Here is a 25,370-nt window from a genome sequence, read left to right as displayed (position 1 = left end):
GCACAGGCAGACAGATAGATATTGAACTTAAGACATCAGGTAATGGAAAGTATATCCAGTAAAAAATATTACTAAGTACAAACAGCTATATTAAAAAAGGAGTAAAAATTTAAACTGATTGCTTTGTTGATCCTTCTGAAGATCAGCCAAATTCAATCCTGAAGGTCACTGAGACATGTAATGTGTTCATAATGTGTTCAGCTCCCTCATGCATGATAAACCCATTCCCAGTGGGATTACTGAAGTGATGGCTTTCCCTCGAATGTTGATCGATACATGTGGGGATTGAGGAGAAGGAGAAATGAGAGGCTATCAGTCCTAACTTACTCCAGCAAAGGGCACTGCTGGACATGCCTACATTTTCACACAGCTGACCTCCAGGGGCTTGGTGCTGCTCATGGGATAAAGCTGTGACGGAAACACTTTAGTGTGTGGGGAACATGATTACACTAAACTATTAATATTAGCTGCTTTCTGCAGGAGTGTGTTTTATGATGTTCAGGATAACATCTACATTTTTTATTTCACCTCAATCCAGTTTTAGGGTTGGGGGAAAACTGTGAAACCAAAGCACAACAGCAATACCAAAACACTTCAGCAATAACAAAACACCACAGCAATACAAAATAATAAAACAGTCACAACAATACAAAAACGCCACAGCAATACCAAAACACCACCCTAAAACCATAACAACACATCATAACCAAAACATCACAGCAAAACATAAACCTCACATCAAAACCAAAAATCAACAGCAAAACCAAAACATCACACCCAAACCAAAACACCACGTCAAAATCAAAACACCACAACAGCATTTGGATCCCAAGGGGCATAACAGAAAAAGCCTCTACACTATTGTTGGAAGATTGCAAGTTTGAATATTTTCAATGTTTCATTATTATATAGTTCATTATTTTAAAAATCTTGGGAAAATATAAATATGCAGAAGGCAATTAGTGCTTTTCTCAGTGTCCCTCTGGGGCATATCGGCAGCAGCAATTCAGAAGTATATGGTGGGTTCACATCTCAGAGGAAGTGTTTGCCAGCCATCACCCATCCTGTTAGGGAGAGCTATTTAGAGAGTGGGAATTGTCAAACTGAGCAAACTGAGTGAAAATGTAGTTTTTAAGAAAGAAGTTGCCAATAAAAGTTCTAGACACATCCTTGGAACCTGACTTTTGGTTTAATGTACTGAACATTAATCTTGAATATGACAACTGCAGATTTAGCCCTGTTGACTAATTATGCTTTGATTTGTTGCCTCTTACTGCAGTTGTTTTCACCAGTGTTATAATTTATACACACTTACATTCCTCCAAAGACCAAATTATTATTGTGTTCACTTGTAATTAAAACAGGATTGTTTTAACGACTACTCAGGGTCACTGAAGGTGCCTTTAATACTGTTTTTATTGCTAAAGGATGAATTTACTGTCTAAATTGTTAACTTTTTGCATCAGTATTATGTATATTTTAACATTTGTAGACAGATGCTTATTCTGTTTGAGATGTTCTTCTGTGAAGCTTGAATTAACACCTAAATAATAAAAAAAAATATTCTCACTTTTCGTTATGGAATACCAATACAAAACTCCTCCATCTTTCCTCCCACAGATAGAGAGTGAGAGAGAGAGAGAGAGAGAGAGAGAGAGAGAGAGAGAGAGAGAGAGAGAGAGAGAGAGAGAGAGAGAGAGAGAGAGAGAGAGAGAGAGAGAGAGAGAGAGAGAGACTGTATAATGCACATACTATATAAGAGAAAGCATAATTGAGCTCAGTATGTGAAGCAACCACTCTGGGATTACCAGACCAAAAACAGACTGCTTAATGGCCTAATAAGTAGTTCTTTGGTGTAGGAGTGCATGATTAAAACAAAAATGTTCTGATAATCAACATTAACTCTCTCTGTCACAGAGATTTGCCTAGGAAATAACAAGAGACAAACAAAACAGCCCTTCCTTTGATTCTGTGTTACTCTACCTCAGTTTTATTCTTGGAACTGAAAACATAAAGTCAGCAAGTGCTCAAGCCTTATGGTACTTAATTCACAGGGCTCAGTACTTGGTCCTCTTCCTTTCTCCCTGTATACTCACTCTCTTGGTGAAGTTATTTCATCACATGGGTTCTCTTACCACTGCTATGCTGATGATACACAACTTATCTTCTCTTTCCCACCCTCAGATGCCACAGCTTCTGACCGGATCTCAGCATGTCTGGCAGAAATTTCATCATGGATGACTGCTCATCAGTTAAAACTCAATCCTAGCAAAACTGAACTGCTGTTCATCCCAGGTGATTTATCCCCAGGTCATGATCTTGCTATATCCTTGCACAACAATCTGATCTTCCCTTCAGCCACAGCTCGCAGCCTTGGGGTAACCATGGACAATCAACTGTCCTTTTCCTCTCATGTTGCTAATGTGACTCGCTCATGTCGGTTTCTTCTCTACAACATTAGAAGGATTCTGCCATTTTTGTCCACACAGACTGCTCAGGTACTTGTTCAGTCTCTTGTCATTTCTAGACTGGATTACTGTAATGCACTGCTGGCAGGTCTATCTATGAACGCAATCCGTCCTCTGCAAATGATCCAAAATGCAGCTGCCCGGCTTATTTTCAACCTGCCAAAGTTCTCGCATACCACCCCGCTGCTGCGACCCCTCCACTGGCTTCCGGTAGCTGCACGCATCCGATTCAAAACACTGATGCTGGCCTACAAAGCCAAAAATGGACCAGCTCCCTCTTACCTCAAAGCCCTCATCACTCCTCACACTGCACCCCGCAACCTCCGATCTACCAGCACTGCTCGACTGGTTCCACCATCTCTCAGGGTAAGAGGCAAGTATACTACAAGACTCTTCTCTGTTCTGGCACCAAGGTGGTGGAATGAACTTCCCCTAGAGGTCCGAACAGCTGAGTCACTGGCTATTTTCAAGCGGCGATTAAAGACCTACTTATTCAGGAAACACTTCAACTAGCACTTCTTTCCTTATCTTTTGCATTTAAAAAAACCTTTGACACTTTTTCATTGTAACTTTGAACAAATGTTTTAAACTCATGGTATCTTAAGTATGTAACCTAGTGAACCAGCATTAATGTATTTAATGTTAGAGATTTAAGCACTTATGTACGTCGCTCTGGATAAGGGCGTCTGCCAAATGCTGTAAATGTAAATGTAAATGTAATTCTTTTCTGTGATATCTGCTTAGCTTAAGACTACTGCTCAAATTGTTTCAAATTGGTACTACCAAAAAAAAAAAAGGATTATAGAATAAGCGGTAATAATAATAAGCTGAGTGGTATATCTTTCTATGTCATCTTTAGTGATTATAATTGATTGCTGCTTTCATATGGTCATTCAATCTAGAATCCAACTGTCTTCATTCTGTTTGTAGATTTTAAAGCAATTTAGACAGAGGGATAAAATATTTGTTATATATTTTTCAGTTGTTATTGTTATTGTAAAACAGCAATAAGCATAGCCTTAATATTAACTTTAACCTCTTGAGACCCGAATGTCCTCATATGAGGACATAAAATTTTCTCACAACTTCATTGTCTGTATATATTTATTGTACCAACCTTATATGAGGACTGTTAGGTATAATTCTTTTGCAAAACTGCTTCCTTGAAATCACTGATTAAATTTATAGTTATCAGATATGAATTAAGAGAAACAGTCAGTAGAAATTGTAATGTTCACAACAGTAGCGTACGTGTCTCAGTAGTGTAAGAACATTGTTGCTAGGCAACCAGGGAAGCATTCATTCAGAGCAAAATATTAGCTAATGAACAATGCTACTGATTCAGCTAGCAAATAACAGTTATCCTGTAAAAAAGACAAAGACGGTTAAGAATATTATTTGCCTAAAATGTGCGGATAAATTACTAAGAAATGACCCTATATTAGCATGTAGCATCATCAGCTTATGAAACCTACCATCAACATAGAATTAGGAAATATCCAAAATGAGTCCCAGAAATCTACAAAGTTTTTCAAATAAAAGATTAACACTGTCCCATTTAACCATTACATGTCTGATAGTCAAGAAGAAACTTTTATTGTCATTTCAACCATATATAGCTGTTGCAGTACACAGTGAAATAAGACAATGTTTCTCCAGGAACATGGTGCTACATAAAACATAGACAGAGCTAAGGACTTAAGTAGTCCTAGATACATAAAGTACATCTGTGCAACCTGGTGCAAACAGTGAGGACAAGACAAAAAGACAGTGCAGGACAAAAGACAGTGCAAACAAACAATACTAGACATTACACAAAAGACAATACACAAAAGACAATAGACAAAAGCAGTACTGACCAGAGTAATTACTGTATGTTCAATATTACATGTGCAGAATTACTGGAATGAACACATTAGTATTATAGCAGCAGTTACCTGAGGTATTGTAATATATTGTGCAAGCAATCAACTGAAATGTGAAAGAGCAATAATTTTGTGAAGGAGAGCTGTAAAGGAAAAATGATCACCAAAAAGTTCAGTTTATGCTATGTGTGGTTTCCTGTCCATGTGTGAGTCTTTTCTAAGTAATTTATAAACATATGTGAGAGAAATGCTGATGTTCTGGTAGTTTTGTCTTATGTTTACTGTACCTGCATTTTCACATTGTATAAAAGGCTTAAAGGTTACTAGCTAATTAGCTACAATCATTAACATAAGTTATATTATTCTTGTCATTTATGTTTCCCAGTTGCCTAGAAACAGTGTACTTTTGACTTTAATCACTTGAATGTGTTTGTTTTTTTCATGACAGAAGCTTGAATAAGCGAATAAACAAAGCATATCTTTATTAAGCACCCAGATGCCTGTTTCTCCCCATCAGTCTGTCAAAGTCCAACCACAGCATTTACACAATTCTAAAATAATAGCTGTATGTTTCCTGTACATTCATTTGCATGTTAGATTTATGCAAAACACACACACAAAATAAACCTTTCAAGCACTGGCCAACAAAGAAAATTGGACAAATTATACCTTTAAAATTAACCTGTGTTCAACCTCTAAGAGCAGAAAAACAACCCAGGAGTAGATCTTTGACCAAACGAAAGTCTTTTAAAGACCTCGAAAGGTTAATGAGGCTTATTGTACAGGGACTGAGGAAGATGCTGTTCGTTATGGAAGAAGAGCCATGTGGTGCTTGAGGGGAGGACAGTAATGACACCCCATGGATCTCATTATTGAGGTTATTGATTCGATCGAGCCACCTGCAATCCACCTCTCTCACCATCCCCATCTCTCTTCCTATATTCATTTTACACTGCCCAGCAGGATGTAGACTGCCAGGGTGTCTGCCTATTACCTTCCACAGTGGAGAGCAGTGTATCTCTAATTGTGGACACGTTTTTGTGTGACAGTATGGCTGGAGAGGCACTGCTCGTAGACTCTGACCTCATGGAAAATGTGATATCCATGAGCAGCACAGCTGAAGACTGGCTGTATGCGGAGGAAGTGGCAGCAGGTGGCACAGATGGCCAAATGGTTGCCTGTCCATGCCTGGGGCTCTGGATCACATCTAGACCACTGAGACTGGACTGGCTTCTTGGTAGAGTCAAAAGGGCGAAGGTTGAGTGAAAACCTGTGGTCATATTAATCACAAAATAAGTTAATGAGGCATACGTATACAATACCCAAAACAATTGGTTCTGATAATACCTTGGATGTGCAGCACTGATGCTAGCTCTTTATAGCACATTCATATATTGAGACTGGGCTGTATCAGTGTAGCTACACTTTATTTTTTTGGCATCAGAAATAAGGCATGACTCATTGTATTAATTTCAAAGTAGTTTGATGTAGCTTGTAACACATCAAAATATTTTCCAATGCAACTCAAATTTCTAAATATCTGCTAGGCTGTAAAGTTTATTACTGCAATTTAAAGCAAAATATGCAGTGTTGAATTTTATTTTTACTCTATTTATTGTTCCTGCTAGTCAGAAAATGCAGCTTGCCTGACATAACGGTGAACGAAGATATCTGAAACAACCATCTCTGCATAAACAGATAGGCCTGCAATGCCATCTACACCTACCTGTGCGATTTCATCCTGGCAGGGGTTTCAGGCCAATTCACACCTTCACACCATCCCTGGTAACAAATGCATTGTACCACAGGTATGAATCTCACTCACAGCAGTTAAATAGCAGGAATTCCCCACCATTCATTAAGTAAGTAATGGGCCTGTAATCAACATACTGTAAGTAATCATATATAATGAAGTCAATGTCTTAAAAACTTAAAGCCATTCTGGTCACCAAGATGGTTTGGTGAGATGTTTTTTGTCATGGTTACTCTCATGATTAGGCTACACAGAAATCAGCAGCATTGATGTAGCACTGTGTTTGATATAGAACATTAATTTGTACAGATTTCTCTGATTTAATTTGTTACAGTTTATACGAATATTCTCCATCCACTTGTATAATAGCTTGTAATGGCAATGTATTATCAATGACAAAAATTGGCATATATATTGTTTAAAAATCTTTGACAAATCTAACAAACTTATTGCAGTTACTTTTGTTGTTACTACTAATAGTAGAACAAGTATTGTTATCATATAAGTATTATTATAAGTATTATTATAGTTATGGACATATTCTATAGTTATATACTTTTTTTTGGTAATATTAAGATTTTTTCTATAGTATTTTAATTTCTTATTTTATCCCATTTTATTGTCTTATACATACCTATCTGCAGCAAGAAATAGATACAATAATACAAGGGAATGCAAACATTTGCTTCGTAATATTAAAAACTGTTTTCAGTATTAGATATAAAATAGGTTTACTCTGTTTTTATGCATGACACGCTCGCCTTCGTACATCTTCCGATTAAATGACTCTGACACTGCGCATGTGCAGTAGCTTATCAATATAGAATGACTGCAAACATGTTATTTAATGAAAAAGTGAAATTAAAGGCTGGAATACGCACAGTCTCAACAACGCGAATGCACAAACACATACTTTAGATTACGTAGGATGAGGGCGTGGGTGAAAAAAATCTCCGTATTTGTTCTTGGTTACGAATCGATTCCGTGATTCAATTGTAAAGAATCGTTCATAAAGAAACGATTCGCTCACGAATGGCTTTTCACTACCCGTTGCTCGATGCTGTTATTCGAGTTCGTTTAGCGGAGCTGCAAAGCGGCTGAAGTTTCACTTCACTTGACATCTGATGCTAGACATACTCATCTTTTTTGGCGTAACAGAGGTTAGATTGTTATTTATTTCGTCTCCGTTTTTATTTGCACGCAATGCATGATTTACTGTTTATGCTGTTTGATGGAACGTTATATCCTTCGGATTGCTGACAGCTTCAGAAACTTCCATCGGATTTATTTGACACGTTGATTAAAATAGCAGGAATAATATCTGGGAAAAAGCTGAGATGTTAAGTCATTTTATTCCAAGGTATCATTATTTATTACTTGAATATAGTAGTAATGCTGTGTCATTTATTTAAGTGCAGAATAGCTAACAGCCTCAGTTTTAATGATCTGCCCCATTATATTCTACAATTTAACGTAGAAAGTGGTTTTACATATATATATATATATATATATATATATATATATATATATATATATATATATATATATATATATATATATATATATGAGATAGATAGATAGATAGATAGATAGATAGATAGATAGATAGATAGATAGATATGTTGGTAATACTTGAATCTGAAAAAGGTACTGTGTTCTTAAGAGAACAAAGGAGTTTTTTTAAGGTCCAACTACTTGCCATAAATTAGTTTATAGGTAATCTTCTCATCTTCATGTTCAATGGGAAAGATACATAATAAAGATACAGAAAGTGTATGTATTCGAATTATGTACTCGAAATAAGCGATTCTTGTGTGCACAAATCATGCAAACATATGAGAAAACATTTTCACGTGAATATATTTTTTTAGATTCTAACTACAGTACATTTGACTTGGTACATACTGCAAACGTATACTCATTCTGAGCAGAATCATTGTTGGACCTGTGATCACTATAATCATGATCAATGATAAAAGGGGAAAGTTTTGGTGCAGTCAGGAGTCTCACTGGTGTCGCTTAATTTTTAGAATCAGTGCTTACGTTTGTCGTAAAAGAAGCCATTGCTAAATCTGAGATTCCTGTTGCTCGATCCGAAAACATATTTAATGAAGTAACACTCTGACTGTAATACTGGTCAGAGTTAACATTAGTCATAAATCTAAGATGAATAGAATCATTTAGCTCAAACCATGACCTTAACAAAAGACTATGAAAAACACTAAAAAAAACTTCTTCATTGGTATGTTATTGGATTTTTTCTTGAAAATAATGAAAAAAAAATGAATATGCAAAATAAATAACATATGCGTAAGTAAATAAGTGAGTTTAAACCCAGATAACATTGTTTAAATTTTTTCCTTACAAAATGTTTTCCTAAGTAGTACTTTGTTTTGTGTGAAGCACTGACCTTAACATTATTGTTCTAAAACTATTAATATTTACATTAATATTTGTTGAGTCTAGAAGTCTCTATTAAGGTTGTTGGATCTTGATATTGGTCTAGCAAAATTTTAAGAACTTTGTCTACTCATTGACTTGTTTATGTACAGCCAAGTCTGTACTTCCTAGCAACCAAGTTTTGAGCTAAAATCTCTTTACTTGGTAAATTTATTCACAAGAAAATAGGCCCAAAATACAGTCCCAAATCATTGGTGACCTTCCCCAGTATTTGATGGTGGATTTTGGGTCCTTCTCCTTATCCGTATTGAGTCTTCTTTCGTCACCAAAACCTGGCATTTGTTTTCAGCCAAAAAAGATTTTGGTCTCTTAACTACAATAGACATTCCCAATTATAGTTTCAGTGGTGATTGATAGATTTTAGAGCTGCATTTTTGAGAGGTTCTAAGGAAGTGTATTTTTTAATGCTTCCAAAGAGCTTGTTGTTATGGAGATGGCATCTAGTAGATGAATTAATATTTATTTTTATACCTGACTTGTGTAGCTCAACAACAGTCTGTCTCTGTCTCTGTCTCATGCTGATAGATGATAAAGTAATTTTCCATGTGTGCAACCTTGCATTTGGACAAAGGCCACATCAGGTTTTTTTTTGTTAGAGGAAAGGCGAATAGTTACACTAATTAAGTCGAAATTTTAATCATTCTCTGAAGGGGGTGACTGCATATGTACAGTACTAATCTCTGTCTGTTTTAATATCAAAGAGTCCCAGGTTCCTTGGTCAAGATGCAAATTAATGTCAGTAAATGTTTTGAACTGAGCTTGGAATGATATTGATTTAAAGAGAAGGGTTTAGTTTCTTTCCAAGATCCCTACTGAAATATTTATTAGAGCTATAATTTTGAGCCAATTGATAATTGACACCATGTCTGAGTTTTTATTATCTTCCCAGTCAAGACTGCCGATTTACAGTCTGGTCCAGGGGCTGTTAACTTGTTTGGTTTGGATTCTAGCAGTTTGGACTCATGTCCTGCTCATACCGCTAAAGGGGGAAATACGGAACACTGCTTTTATTTAGTGTGTTTTTTTTTTCTTACATAAGGATTTTGAATCCTATAGGCTCTTTTGAAGATCCTTCATATCTTCTTTCCTTTATTTTTAATCCAAGCTTTCTTTTTCTGGTTTATGAGCTGGAGTTTTTCATGCACACACCGCTTGCTCTACATCAGCATTTTCATTTTCTCCTGCACAGATTTAATTACTGCATTTCATTCTGTTTCTGCTGACAGAAGTTCAAACTTAAATCAGTTTTTATAATACCGCTCACAGCACAGATAGTTTGACCTTTTTTCTGTCCCTTCCCATTGTCCCTTGCCGTCCATTTGACATTTGTTGCGTTTTGATGTGATGCCCTTAATGACAGACCGCTGGAAGGGACTGACATGTCTGTGGGCGGATAGTCCCCGGCTGCATGTCCTCACAGCAGGTCATCACACAGTAGAGATAGTGCTGTCCTCTGTATTTACACTTTAGAAAGTGCTGAGGTTTTTTTTTTAACAGGGTGTGTGCAGTGAGACGGAAGATTCTGGGCATTAGGTAGGCTTGTGTCAGTCCTATAACTGTGACATTTCTCTAGTTCTAGACCTGTGCTGCAACATACACTCCTGCTGCTCATCCTGTCAGTCACTCACTGCCATCTGTGCTGTCCATTCCAGCTTAATATTTCATGCTGTGATTTGGGCTGGGAATTAAAGATGCGGCAGGTGGGTTTGACAGAGTGCTGGCATATTCCCTCTGACTGAGCTCCAGGTAGATAGTGTGCACTCAACCAGTCAGTTTGAATAAAGCTGTATCATGTAACATGCATTTTAAATTTGTCACTCAAGTTCTTACTTTATACTCCATGTCCTTTACATTTTATGCACATTTTACCATTTATGTTTGTCTCTTCCCTTGTCTCTTTTAAACTATCCATTTGGCCATGCTTCTCAAAACACTTAAGTCGTAAGACACTTTTTGTCAGTATATACAGTGTGACATTTCTAAGTTAAAAGAGAATTTTGAAATTCTTCACTGGGCATAACAGGATCAGAGGCAAAACCTCCTTCACTTTGGGACTGCCTGGCACGGAAGCCAAGATGCCTTCATTTTCACCTGACAGGTACAGAAGCCACGCCTCCTTCACACTGACTGACAATTGCACAGGTCATGCTTATTTGTCATGATAGCAACCGATCAAAAAATGGTAAGAGTTGAACACATACAGTATGCAAAAAAGTTTAAATAGCACACTTTATTTAAGCAGAAACAGTAGCACTGAATCCTCTGAACATTTTGTTCTGTAATATTTTGTTTCAGTTCTACAATTGTGAATAATACCAAAATTAGATTCTGCTTTAGGCAGTTAAGTTGTTCTTATTGGAAAGCCTCAGTAGCCTGCGGTGGGATGGGAGGCAGATGTGTTTGACATAAAGCCCATCAGCAGCAAGGGGTCTTTTGTGGATAGCCACTGGGTTCCTCCATTACAACGGATATCAATGGCACAGACTCAGTACAGAAAATTACTCTGTCATTTTCCAGCACCGCCAGCTGGGTCGTGTCCAGAAAACCGCTGTTAGATTTTTCTTTATTAGTCCTGTGACTGCTTAGAACGAGATTTTTAAAGTGATTACTTCAAATCTGGCCAATGATAGATGAGACTGTACATTTATTTGGAGAGGAGGGAGCAGGGAGTTCAGCTGTCTGAGAAGAATCACCATTTCCAGAGACACAGCAGGGCTCAGTGAAGAGGTGGAACAAGAATTCTCTAGCGGGCCCTTATATTAAATTTACTTATAAACATGGCTATAAAATTTTTCCACTTTCCTGAGGTTGAGCATACATCGATTCAGATTTTTTCTTCTCACACTTTTAGGCAGCACACTGTTTTTCCCAGTTTAAGCATTATTGCTACGAGTCCAAGAGCACATTGGCCGTGTCTCTCTGTCAGTCAGAGCAACACTAGGTAATAATCATGGGCATCGGTGAGTTTATGCATGTGAAACAAGGATGGAAAAAAAATTTCCTCAAAGAGTGTGTCCTTGCCCTGTGATGCAGTATGTACAGCAGTTTGAAAAGCACATTTTACGAGTGTACTTGTGATGGTGGGAACAGGTGTGTGTGTTTGTGTGTGTGTGTATTGGGGGACTTTTAGCTGTCATTTAAGATTATGGGATATTAATTCAGACTCAGTTTGTTTTTAATTTTAACCTATAAATAGCTTTATTACGTGTTTACAGGTATGGGCTTTTAGCCAGTAACTACCTTGTGGTTAAAAAAGGGCACATAGTTAAGTGTGGACCTTTGATTCTGAGTGGAACTGTATTACTGGGCCTGTGTTTCAGAGTAGTACATGGTTCGGTGGTCTAAACTCTGTGGCCCTTGGTCTAAAGACTACTACAGTTCTGGTTATGGCACACAGTTAACCTGGACTTTGTAAAGAGTATACTGTGATGATGTTAGTTTTTCAGATCCAGCAGACTGCTTATAATCATTCGTGTACATTTTTTTCCTCCGAAACTTTGGTCAGTTTCAAAGCATTAAGAAAAACAGCCACAGGATTTAAGAGCAGCAGTATGAAAGTGGAAACTCGGGCTAAACTGTCAGCAGGCTGAAACACACTCTGTTTAATTTCTCCAATGCAGATTAATGGTAATAAGTAAACCCCTACGCAGAATGAATTAGGGCGCTTATAAAAAAATTATGAAAAAAGTTTAAAAAGGGAAAAGGGGAGCTCCATTAGGAAAAGAAACTAGTATGTAGATAGTAGGATACTGGAGAGGGAATAAATTCATGAACATTAGATGCCTGTGGTTTTGGATGCATCTTTGTTCAAGGTGACCGTGTTTTTAAGCAGGATCTTATTACTGGAGATGTTCTCTACCGATCAATGAATTGAACCAAACAAGAGCCCAGAACCACCATCAGAACTTACATGATTGATGGCATAAATAGCTCCTTTGAACTTCGCCACACATCCGCACGCACACACAGACACACACACAGACACATAAACACACACACTCTCTCTCGCGCTCTATCTCTCTCTCACTCTCTCTCACTCTCTCTCCCCTTCTCTCTTCCTCTTTCTCTTTTTCACTATCTGTGTGAGTTTCTATTGTAGCATTTGTTCTGCTCACACACTGTGTTTCCTCTTGCCCTTTTCTCCTAAACCCATTTTATCTTTATAAGCAGACAGTTGGAAGGAGTTCAGCTAATTTCCCATCGAAGTGCAGGCCATCAGCATCAGCTGACTGTCAGTTTGGATATGACATTGGTGGTGTGTCGGGGGTGAGGGTGGGGGGTTCATTTTAGATCATGGCCTCTAATTCATTTTGCAAAAGGACCACAGACAAGTCACAAATAATGATAAATCCAAGCTTTTGCTCCTCAGTGTCACCACATGAGGAATGGCTGCTGGTGAGGTCAGACACTGTGGGCGACGTAATGATCGGACACAGTGGGGACACTCCGACTCTAAGCTCCAGAGGACAGCATATAACACCAGCGGACACAAGGGTGCTTTAATAGAATGCCATTTATGTCTCTGCTTGCCCTTGTTTGTTTTATCTGTCAGCAGTGAAAGAAAACCCTGAGGGTTTTAGATAAGAGACAGACATGTTTTTGAGGATCATCTCTGTCCCTGCTGGGAAAGAGAGAGTAGGATTCCAGCAAAGAAAAGAAAAATGAAAGCAAGTGAGAAGGAAGAAAATGAAGAAAGTGAATGTAGGAGATAAAGAAAAAACAATAAAACAACAGGCGAAATGAAATCCACATAAAAATTGAGGTAATAAATGACCAAGAGAAAGGAGTGAAAAGAAACACAATGATAAGAGAATGAGAACGACTGAATGAAGAGGAGAAATTGGTTATGAGAGAACTATAGAGAGAATGGAGAGCAAAGGAAGGAAATAGGGAATGAAAAAGAAAAATGAGCTAAGGAAATGGTAAAAGAAAACAAGAAATAGAAGGAAAGAATAAAAGTCAGATCAGAGAGAATGGATGATAAAAAAGATACATGAAACAGGAAAATGAGTGCTAAACTGAATAAAGACAAAAAAGAGAGAATCAAAGAAGGAAAGAAAAGAATGAAAATATGAGAAATTAAAGTAAGACTAAGACTTAAAGGCTAAAAAGAAAAAAGAGAACGCTTGCATCGAAAGAAAATGAGCAAGAAACGTACAGAATGAAAGAAGGCCAAAATAAGTGACTAACAAGAACATAGAGAAATGATAAAAGAAAGAAATGGAACATGGAGATTGAATGTGAAAGAGAGAATGATAATGAGTGAAAGCGGAAATCTAGCAATGTAAAATGAGAGAAAGGAAGGGATGAATAAGATAAAATGATAAACAAACAGCAGCATATTTCAGCATATTTCATACATTTATTTTTAAAAGAAGCAAAATGATCTACATTTTTAATATGATAAAAGGGGAAAGGGAGATAGAAAGGGAGAAAAATGAACAGATACAATGAAACCTAAAACAGCAATTAACAACTGGGCAAATGGGAGAACAGGTTAAGAAAGAAGACAGAAAAAGGATAAAAGGACAACATATCAGTATCAAGCCCAGACTTTTGGCCATGTGCTTTTGTTTATGTTCTGTGTCACATGTCTGCCCCGCCCTTGTCCCATTCTGGTTTTCTCCCCCCCTCCTGAATCTCGCCAGGATCGTGGTCCCCTCGTATATGGTTTGATACCGGATTGGCGCTTCGGAAGCCGCGCCTCGAGGTGTGGGTACTGTCAGGATCCAGCCCGGACTTTTGGCCATGTGCGTTTGTTTATGTTCTGTGTCACATGTCTGCCCCTATGGCAACGTGGAATCCTTGTCGTCTCTTGTTGCATTTTGTGTCGTGTCTTTCTCCCTGTTTTGTGTCTTTTATTTTACGCTATCCTGCATTTGGGTCTGTTTTTAACCCCGCCTCGCTGACACAAAATGAAACTTAAATGAGGGAGAAAATAAGAATGATGGGGATGAAGAGAAAAAAATAGTACAGACACAGAATATTCATTTCAAAAGTAATGAAATGAAGATATAAGAAAATAAAATACATGAAAGAGTGAAAAAGTAAGAAAGTGTATAATCAAGAAGTGAAAGAAGAATGAAAATAACAGGAACAAAGGGTCAAGAATCAGTGGTCTGCCTGCACCTAAAGGAGAGCAGAGATACGTTCAAGGATTAAATGTTCTCATTTGTGTTTAATATAAAGATCTAATTCATATCTGAAAACTGGAATGTAATATGAACTCTGTCATATGACTTTACTAGTGAACCTCTTTGAGCTTTCTTTGTATTAGAACTTTCCAGAAGTCAGCTGCCATTGTAGTCAGCTGCCTCATTCTCTACCTAGATCTGTCTGGAGTGAACCTGATGACTGAATTCTGTGATGATCTTGTTGTGTAGATGTTAGGCGTCAGATTACTATCAGGAGTTTGGCAGGATGACCAGTGAACCATTGAGGCATGGGTTTACAAAAAAAAAAAAAAAATGGAAGTGCTAAAGGATGCTGAAAGGGGACCTGATGCTTGCAATAATAGCAGCTGCAGAAAAGGAACATCGATTGTCTGAGTCTCACTTTCACTTACTGCAATGTGTACTGAATTCAGGATTTTTTCCCTATATGTACATTAGGACAAAGCAGCATTACAGAACTCTGGATTTAGGTATTGATCCATATCAAGAAAGCCATAGGTGATAGTGGAAAGGAAAATCTCCCTGAGGCAAGATATATGAGGAAGAACTGAAGAGAGAAGAACAAGAACCAAAAACCACATCCTCTTCTCAGTGACTCAGATTCCAGGATTATGAAGAGATCATGCTTATCAGGATAGAATTGTTTCATTGCAGGGTAAAGGTGGTCAGTCAGAAGAAATTCCTATTCCAAAAGAGAAGTCGAACCATCTCAACAAAAAGAAATATATAAATGCCCCCTAGTCATAACAAAGCATTTAAATGTTTGTATGCTATATGTGTGGGAGAGATTACAGTATGTGGCTGTATTTTTACTCAGAAGCAGGTGTCTTGGTATCCTCAGCATGTCCTCTCCTTTCCTGTAGGCTCTGATGTAAACGTTTTGGGGCTCATGCTGCGCTGCCATCTGCTTTGCTCTCTGGACAGACGGTCACTGCCCGACCCTGGAGTCAGAGCCTTGCACAGCCCCTTTCATCTGAAGCTTCTCCCTTTGCACGACCTGGAGGACACACAGCACATATGAGGTCCTACAAGTGAATTTTTTTCTTTTACAATCTGTGTTGTGAGTGCAGATCATGTCGTAATGTTTGTAACACTGAATGTGTAAGTGGTAAAGGATATGAAGAATTGTTTGGCTGCTATATCATGGATTAGAAATAAAAAACCCAATATGATCAAAAAGCAGATGTATACCTAGTGTTAACATATTAATGATATCATTAAACACTGTCATGTCAATTATCACAGAATGCATTGATTTATTCATAGTGCTATAACCAGACCTATTTTAGTGAGGTCTACAATGCAAAGCTGTAGTCAAGATCAAGCTTCAAGATCAAGATTCTTTTTTATTGTCACTATACTGAGTAAAGCAAAATTAAAGCAGTCCTTACAGTTCAATTCACATATAATTCGGTGCAAGCTAAACAATAATTTAAAAAATTGAAAAAACAAACAAACAATTGTAGTTAAGACGATAATAATAAAACAGGAAACTCTGTTAAGATTATCATTAAATAATTTTTTAAAATTGAAATTACCCAAGCACATTGCTAACATAATCTTTTTACTCACTTAACAAACATAACCAACAAAAGTAACTACTACACCTCAGGAGTTTAATTTTTTAATTATTAGATTTATTCTAAATTTGGAAGCACTGATTTTGTTCTAGTAGACAAAATGATGTGTAACCTTCTCCTGGGATTAAACTTTAACAGTCTTTACAGTTGCTTGTGCTTATTTACACCTTCTGTTTGCTCTGACGTCTGCCCTCGGAGTGTGCCTTCAAGAACAGCTGATTAATCTGCTTTTATTGATTAAGCATTTTATTTAATCAAATGACTTAAAATTTGAAGTGTGTTTGTGTTTGCGTGTGTGTGTGTGTGTGTGTGTGTGTGTGTGTGTGTGTGTGTGTGTGTGTGTGTGTGTGTGTGTGTGTGTGTGTGTGTGTGTAATGCAAATATAGTGTATAAAAGAACCTGGACCACAGAACTACAGTCAATGATGAAATAAACAATAATTTAATATAATATGATTTTATTATTAAGAATCATAGAACCAGAGTTATTGTGTTCCCAGTGTCACCAAGTATTCAATGCAATATTATTTAAGGCTATAATAATATTTAGAAGATATAATGTCCATTCAGCTCCAGAACTATTGGCACCCATAGTTAAGTTGGAGGAAAGAAGCTAAATGATTAAAAGTTAAATGATTAAAAGCTTAATCACTAAAAAATCACTAAAATTTACTGTTAAGTTAAAAGCAACAAAAACAAGTCTTGAAATTATTGGCATCTTTCTTTATGTTTGATGAAACTGGAAAAATCCTGATGAGTCTGAGCTGAAACTTTTTCTCATTACAGACTCTACCCACATCCTTCAAGGCCGTAGCATGGAATTGTTTCTTCACCATCCTCTACATCCTCTGTTATTCTTTCAGTGTTCGATTGCTCCTCACAGCAGTGTGTTAATATTACTGAAACACAGCCCTGATGAATAGGCATCGTATTTACTCTATTAATGTCTCAGTGTGCTATAGTTCCTGACTGCTAATGCTGCTGTAATGAGGCAATCACTGACTGATCATGCTGTCAGTGTGTCAGAGTAATACTTAAAGCCATTTTAATTCATGGATGTTGTAATAGACATTTGAAAACTAATTTCATGCAGTGTTTTTCAAGCATGCAGGCTTTTCACATGTTTACTAGATGTAATTATTTCCATTACTGGGCTTCTGGTTTGGCTGCTGGTTGTTTAAATACTGTATGCAGAGATTTCTCAGACCAGTGGATTTACAAACTTTTAAAACCTCAATCACACCAGAACTGTAGGGCAATTATGGATTAGCAGTTTTAAAGGAAAACTCTACCCGCAAAAACACATTAAATATGTGTGTGATGTGTTTACTGATTCTTGTCCGAATTTGTTGCCTGGTGATGTATCATTAATCCTGTCAAAAATGATTGCTAGCACAGTTAGTTTAGTGTTTAATATGAATTTTTATTTTAATAATCTCAAACATAACAGATAACTATCAGTTTTTGCTGTTAGGTCCTGAAAGAGCCATGGCTTTCTTTCTCACTCACCATTTTCCAGCACTGATATAATATGATATCAAGTATGATATCATATTAATGAGAAATCCAGAATGGAAAGTGATGTAGGAGGTGATAAGTGTAATGGTGTTGTTGAGGTATTTAATCTTTAAAAGCTGATGTGTTTGAGATGGTGCGAGCGCTGGAAAGTCTTGAAGGACTAAAGGACTACTGCATCGATCTCATTAGGTAGAGATGAAGGAAGTGCTAAGTCATATGCTGCTAAATCAGCATTGTGGGTAATATTGAAACCAAAGTGAAAAATCGAGCAATATGTCGATTAAATAAGTGAACAAATCCAAAGTTAAAAAACAAATCTTTATCTTTAAATCTTACAACACTAAAGATTGCATGTTTTAATTACAAATGGTGATATGCAAATATTTCAGTGTGGATCTTTCCTTTTAGCTACTGTTCAAAAGCTACTGATTTTAAATCCCAGCACCAAAAAAGCTGTCACTGTTGTCTCCTTGAACATCAAATGCTCAGTTGAATCCTGACTGAACTGCACTAGAACCGTAAATATGTATATTTAAAGATTGTGTCTTCTTGCTTGCTAATGATAACCAACTTTATTTAGTAAGCAATATCAGGTAAAATGAATATATATGATTGGGGAATGTTACATAAAATATCATGTTAAGCTCTAATTAGTATATCATCCATTTTGGATCTTCTGCTACATATTCAAAATCTAAAGAAGTTGCCAAAGTCAAAAAGTTGACAAAACCTATTCACATCAGAACTGTAGGTGATCCCAGCAGGTTCCATTGAAATGGCACTTATATTTTGCTGACAAAGAGAGCAAAAGCAAGTGTGAGTGGAACGTTATCTCTTAGATTTGTCAAATACAGGTTTTGTGTGTTCACAGGTGTGGACCAAGGAGATAAGGAAGACGACTAGAGACATTCATATGTGTAATGGATTGCTAAATCTGGATTGGAGAGCCCCAGACTTCCTCTTCTCTGACCCCACAGCCTTCAATAAGTGACTCAATAATAGATTTTGAACCTTCAGAGACCACCGTCTATCTGTCACCAACTTCCTTGATTGTTTGCATTGTTTGACAGTTTGTGTAGCACTATCAGCAGCGTGTATTTCCCACTCCATCTCCTCCCTCCAGTGGCCAGACACCTTATTTTGTAACTGCTATTATTATTCTGTGTGCATCCAGCTGCTGTCCCACTGATCTGATTAGTCACAGGTCTGCAGGCTTGGACACGCTGAAAACAGGAAACAAGGACACGTGTCATCAAACCATTTACAGTTCAGCTGTGTTAAGCTCAGAAAAGCAGGGTCCAGTTTATATAACACCTGGACACCAAAGTCCCATCTGGATCCATTTAGCTGGTGTGAGAGCTGGTGTGGATTAGCTATCTGTCCCTTGCCGTGTCATGCCGTCTTTCCTCACACCAAGTCTGCTGTTGAGAGGACCAGACGTGCTGGGGCTAAAATAAGCAGGCTTGTCGTTTTGTTCTTCCTGAGGGCAAGCTGCGGTTCACAGTGTTGCCACTTGTGTGAGATTCTAAAGCTCGAAGAGGTTCTCTCCCTTTCTGTTCAATCTGGCCGAGCTGCCCATACTCCCGAGTGTCCAGACGGTGTGCAGGTTCTGTGGGCGTGGCGTGTGGAGGATGAGCGATGTTCCCCCACTGGAGTACGAGCCGCTCTCCCCTGCGCTTCCCAGCAGGCCACCGCTGGCTGCAGACGCTGAGCAGAGAACGGCTCTAGCCTTCGTGGGCCTACTCATGCTCTTCCTACTTTTTCTGCTTGTGCGTTGCTTCCGCATTCTGCTTGATCCCTACAGCCGCATGCCGGCCTCGTCTTGGACTGACCACAAAGAGGGCCTGGAGAGAGGCCAGTTCGACTACGCGCTGGTATAAAACACTGCCCAGCGATGGTGGACGAGCCGAGAGCCTCTGCCTTCGCTCTCTCTGTGGTCAGCCCTCGACAACTTCCCACATCCGTGTGAATCTCCTTTCACCGCATCCTGTAGTCACTCCTCAGGTTCCCCTTAGGGCAATGCTGCCTGATCCATGATCCACTTTCCCTTGGCCCATAAAATCTGCAGAGCATTCAGTCAGAGTCCAGTACTAGGAACAACTACTATTCTATCAGTTATGAAAAACTAATACAGTTTTGTGAAATTCTGTCTTCTAGATTCACTAGTCCAGAATGATATGATTTTATTTAGTCAGTATCAGGTGTTAGGTATTTAGAAATTAGGTTGGTAGAAATTAACACAATGTGTTAGGCGTATATATGGAGTTACACAGTTTCAGAGACACAGGATATTTTACACCCATTTAATATCATACAGTCACAAATCAATCTCTTTTTTAAATGAAAAAATACAGATGCAGCAGTTCTGTATCTGACCAATGATGGCCTGAAATTCAGATCATATTTATCTCTCATCCAACCCACTCAATTTTTTAAAATGCTAAACTAGCTTAACTTAACTAAACTAGCTCAGTCCACCTCAGGTCCATCATTAGTTTAAGGACAATAACTTCAGGCACCTTCACAGTGAAGTCTTCTGAACATGTTCTGCAATTACTAAAGTGAATAGTTTGTAGCCTCAGCCCATATTAGAGCTCTGATAATCAAAAATGGTGTTGCCAAATGCCAACTGGGCAGTGTATTAGTTTTTGATAAATGAGGAACTGTTCTTGGTAGTGGACTCAGAGAAAGTATGAATTAGATGTATTTTATTCCATCACCACTCATGTCATTATTCACATCATAATTTTTGGGTACCCACTGCTCCAGAATCCAGGATTTCATTTAACACAGCGGGGCTGCCATATTGGATTGACTATTTCAAGGCTAATCAGCTCATCCCTGCCTCATTCACTACAAACCCAGACGTTAACAAAATGAAAATGTATAGTTTTTACAAATAATCATCAGACAGATAAAACTGAGCAGCTTAAAGCAGTAGTCAGGCCACCGGCAAATATAGTCACCTAGCTGTAAATAGAATAAAATCAAGAACCTATAGAAAGGATGACAGGCTTTGCTCAACTGGTAGTCACAGCTACAGCTATGGCAGCTACTTTGCTTTTCATTAAAAAAAAGGAAAATAATTAAAACAGGTTAGCTAGCTAATGTGCTAGTTGTTCACTGGATTTTCTATTGTCCAGTTTGATCTACTAATTTACTGATGACATTTTTTCTTATTATCTTTTTTGTATTTCTATGTACTTAGCTCACTTACAGCTAGCAGATAAGAGAAGTACCTCACGCAGGACTGCCGTAATCATCGTTTTGCTCTGCTGAAATAAAATGCAGTGTGATCAAGGCTACATTCCAGTCCAGTATATGTCACCAACCTGTTGTAATAGAGACCGGATAAACATACTTACAACTCACTTTTGGATAGAATTGGTTATCATATACCAGATGTGTAAACAGTGTACACCTGCTATGTGAAAGTCCCTTCTGACTGCTGCCTTCGTACACCCGTAATTAGCACTGTTCTTTTTCCCTGATGGTGTTTTTCCTTGGTGTTTACAGGAGCAGAATCCCCTTTAAGATGTCAGAAATGTGATATTGCTGCAGTGTATTTCAGTGTATTTGTATCATTTAAAAGCCATATCTATCTATATTTATGCCTTGGACAGTGTTATGTTGTGTGGCTATTAGCCGTAGCTGATCTGCCGAGCTCTGTGACTGCGTAGTGAGTTACTGTGTGAGTTTTAGAACTACTGAAAGTGCTTTATTTTTGTATTCAGGCTCAGATTTGGAGTCTCCTTTTGCTAATACTGTACTGTATGTATTCAGTTTAAGATTTCTAGCTCAATGTCTTCTCACTGGATCAAGAAAAATATACCCATAACAACGTGTTGCTTTGGTGTGTTTTTGATATTTGTACTGTAAGCAGATTGGATATTTTCCTAACTCATTTGTTTTGCTAAGCTGGGGCAATTGTGTCAAATAAATAAGGGTTTTATTCTCTTTATGTTTCAGAAATCCTCAGTAATAGAATGAAAATTATAACCGTCACTTTCTACATTCTCACAAAGACATTTCCCACTTGATATAATTTAGGACATAATTTTTGGTTTTTAGGTTTGTGCTTTTAAGTGTTGCACTGAAGCTACAGTTAACAAGTGAATAAGACTCCCAGCTCCCAGTGTTGCATGAATCAGTCATTACACACTCATCTCAAACTGTGTTGAGTTGTTCAGTTTATCAAAGAGACTTCCTGATCTGGCACGGTGTGACACACTGTTATCTCTAAAACCCAGAGAAAGTATGTTATAGCGCTATCATCGATCTATCTTGAAACAGATTCACTTTCTTTCTCGGAACATTTTTTGTGTCACATCACAAAGTCAGAGATAAAGTTGGAAAGCAGAATTGTATGTTAGAAGTAATTCTGATTATTACAGTGTTTTTAATGGGCATAGATATTGAGACTGGTTATTTACACAAGTAATACCAGTGACAACATAGTGGCGTGTGCTGTAATAGGAAAATAATCAATCCCAGGGTGTTGCGATGCAGAGATACTGTTCCACCCAGAAGTATAACAAATACAAAGCAATAACAAAGCAGAAACTACATTTCTTATGCCTGGGAATGAGTAATATGTCATCTGTTATTGCTACACTGTGGTTTAGCATCTGCGTTATTGGTGCACATATATTCTTTTCCAAGTTTGTTAATGATTTCAATTCTACACATTTCCAGATATTCTTAACAAAATGTGGCTTTCAGGGTAAAGAAACTGACACACACACCACACACACACACACACCAAAGCATTTAAAAACATAACCAATATTGCTTTATTACCATTTGTTGTGTTTTACAGGTTGTTTAAAAATGGCATGTAACTGATCAAATGTTTCTAAGATCTCTTTTATTTCCAGAGTGTGGTGGATGCTCAGATACAGCCTCATTCCTGTATGTTCACAAAAATACTGCTGTGTGTGTGTGTGTGTGTGTGTGTGTGTGTGTGTGTGTGTGTGTGTGTGTGTGTGTGTGTGTGTGTGAGTGTGTGTGTGTTAAACAGTGTTAGGGGCTGCCAAACCATCACAAGCACCACAGATGAAATGTGTTCAGTTCTAAGAGCATGACGATTACTGAAATATTTCAAGTTTGCTAACGATGTTGTAATACAGTACACACACGCACATTCGTTCCTTTACATGTAGTGGCAAATAAAATTATGATTAAAAACATTACAAAAAAAGATACAAAAGTATACAAAGTTCCCATGTTAGACGAATGGTTATGCATAAATATAGCTCAGGCTGTTTTTTTTTTTTAAAAACAGTGCAGTAACTTTGATGTTCAGGTTTGAAGATTTGATGATTTTTAGCACCAGAGAGAAAGCACCAGACACTGCAGTCAGGCTGCACCAAAAACAGTACGATAACTCAATGTGCAAGTCCTCTATCTAGCCCACTTCACACTAACACCAGGCTGGTGTTATTTCAGTGAGCGTAACATAAAGGACGGCGCCATGTAAACAGTGACGGTATCACTCAGTGTCTGGCAGCAGTCAAGGACGCCATTATTAATTACGGAAACAAAGTCAACAGCACTTTTAAGTCTATTGCGTGTTCTGTTTGTTTTGTCAGCCTTGATGCTCTTCAAAAAGTTTGACTTTAAAAAAAAAAAAATCTACATTTCACTTTTAAAATATACAATTTAATTTTCAAAAAAGCAAGATTGATAATATTGGTTTTCAGCATTGAGACAATATAAACACAAAAAAAAAAACCCAGACAAACAACACAAGAGATCAGGATTGCAATCTGTAAATTGAGACTGCATTTCTGTATCACTGATGGAGTCATTTAGCACCTTTTTATTCCTTGAGAGAAAATAAGAACGGCAGCTAATAAAAGTCCCGATTGTTGGTGATGTGGTCTGGAGTTTCAGAAAAATCAGCTACTTAAGATTTAATTGGACAACAACTTGTGTGTAGTTGTGTTGTATGTCCATCTCCCTGATTTAATGAAAAGCAGATCTAATGCATAAAAATGACCTCTTATAAAGGGACGGTTTGTAATTTTTAGAGACGTTTTAACTTGTGAGGTTGAATTACAATGACAATTAAGAAGCCTACAACTGATTTCTGACCCTCTCTGATGTAACAATGATTTCCTTGTAAGTTTCCATTTTAAGGGAAATGGCTTGGGCTTGAGATTATTTCTCAATGGAAAAATGTAAACAGAAGCCTGAAGAAAAGGCACTATTGCGAATCACAGCTTTTCGAAGGTACCTTTAAAGCTAAACAACTTTCACAAATTATAAACTGCACCTTTAAGATCTGTACGTTTGAGGTATTATGACATGGCAGCAATTTCAACCTTCTCCTGAAACGTCCAGACTTGGGACCAGAAACCGTTTGCTTCAGAGGTAAAGCAGTACTGTATGTGACTCCATTAAAGTGTGGCAAATTTTACACTCAAGCTTTACCTCAAGACAGATTTCAATTCCGAAGCTGATCCAACATTGGCTCTAGGTGTGTAGCTGCTGGATTGGTTCAGAATGAAATAGTGGGATTAAAGCTTTAAACTTAAAGGAGCTAGCTTGATCAACTTTGACATGATCGACTTAAGTTTTGACCTGAAACATGGTTGTTGTTGCAGTCCTTTGTGACTTAAAAAAAAAGAAAACAGTACAATATTTTATGAATGACTCAATACTGAATGGATTATCCTTTGACCCCAGTGTTCACTGAGATTACAGAAAGGTCAGTGGTTGTTCAGGCCACACGTTCAATACATTATGTAATATTATAAGACAAGGCTTAACTGTATGTGCATTTACAGGCTGATATAGTCGCTACATTAAAATCTAAGAGGAATACTGAATTGTCTTGGATTACAGAAAAGAGATTTGGGCATCATCGTAAGTCCTTTTTTTGGTCATTTTGACAGTTTCATCTGTCACTAATGGCTTAAATACCTTTGTGGAAAATTGATCTTTCTGATTGTCTTCATGCATGTCTTGCTTGACTGTAATGCTTTGGTGTAAGGGGGAGAATGAATAAGGGGGGGGAGTGTGTGGTGATTGAAGACAGTTCTTCAGCATTATATAAAGCTCTATAGCGTAGGGACTGGGGTCAAAGGTCAGGAATGCGCTCAGTGCAGGTAAATGTGCAGCTTGATGAGCAGCGCATCTCCAATCTCCCCCAGCAGGTAGTCAGTGTCATGTTGGTCCTCCAGCTGGCGGAGTTGGCGTGGGCCATACAGGGGCAGCGAGGCGATCTCGAGGCGGTAGGAGCCGGCTGGGGGTGTCTTACGGCCCAAGCGCAGGATCGTCTTACCGTCACGGCGCTCTATCAGCCTGAAGTGCTCAGCCTGGTTTCCGTGAGTAATGACATAGCGGACATGATGCTCCAAAGGCTCCAGGGCTGGAATTAGCTCCACAAGCGGCTCTCTGTTCTGGAGCGAGGCCAAAGACAGATTCATAGGGATGGAGTTCTGAGTGTCCACACTGGCCATGCTTACAGACTCCTGCAGCACAGGAACGAGATGGAGAGTTAAAAACAGCACAGACATCGCTTTATCAACAAACTGACAAATAAAAAAA

The 25,370-nt window shown here is 38.0% G+C and overlaps 2 protein-coding genes across 8 annotated transcripts in view; one reads left to right on the top strand and one right to left on the bottom strand.

Moving 5' to 3' along the window:
- The first annotated feature begins 6,967 nt into the window (after positions 1-6,967).
- LOC113651051 (cortexin-1) lies at positions 6,968-23,433 on the top strand. Of its 7 annotated transcripts, XM_027159699.2 has the most exons (5): positions 6,968-7,246; positions 7,350-7,446; positions 14,195-14,296; positions 15,583-15,741; positions 18,688-23,433. In XM_027159699.2, exon 5 carries the CDS (start codon positions 19,448-19,450, stop codon positions 19,694-19,696), a length of 249 nt encoding a protein of 82 aa, XP_027015500.1. In that variant the 5' UTR covers positions 6,968-7,246; positions 7,350-7,446; positions 14,195-14,296; positions 15,583-15,741; positions 18,688-19,447; the 3' UTR covers positions 19,697-23,433. The 7 variants fall into 7 exon arrangements, with proteins under 7 accessions (XP_027015500.1, XP_047662049.1, XP_027015511.1 ...); XM_027159687.2 differs by lacking the exon at positions 7,350-7,446 and having other exon boundaries at positions 6,970-7,246; XM_027159704.2 differs by lacking the exon at positions 14,195-14,296 and having other exon boundaries at positions 6,970-7,246.
- Positions 23,079-25,370, bottom strand: part of fbn2b (fibrillin 2b) — a 69,005-nt gene continuing 66,713 nt past the window's right edge. The window contains exon 65 of the mRNA XM_027159657.2: positions 23,079-25,294. Coding sequence (XP_027015458.2) covers positions 24,920-25,294 — 375 coding nt within the window. The 3' untranslated portion in view covers positions 23,079-24,919. The remainder of the gene's footprint in view (positions 25,295-25,370) is intronic.

Source organism: Tachysurus fulvidraco, chromosome 2 (genome assembly GCF_022655615.1).
Source record: "Tachysurus fulvidraco isolate hzauxx_2018 chromosome 2, HZAU_PFXX_2.0, whole genome shotgun sequence".
Classification (NCBI taxonomy): Eukaryota; Metazoa; Chordata; class Actinopteri; order Siluriformes; family Bagridae; genus Tachysurus; species Tachysurus fulvidraco.
Note: the sequence above shows the minus strand (reverse complement) of the source record. Positions and strands in the feature narration are given on the sequence as shown.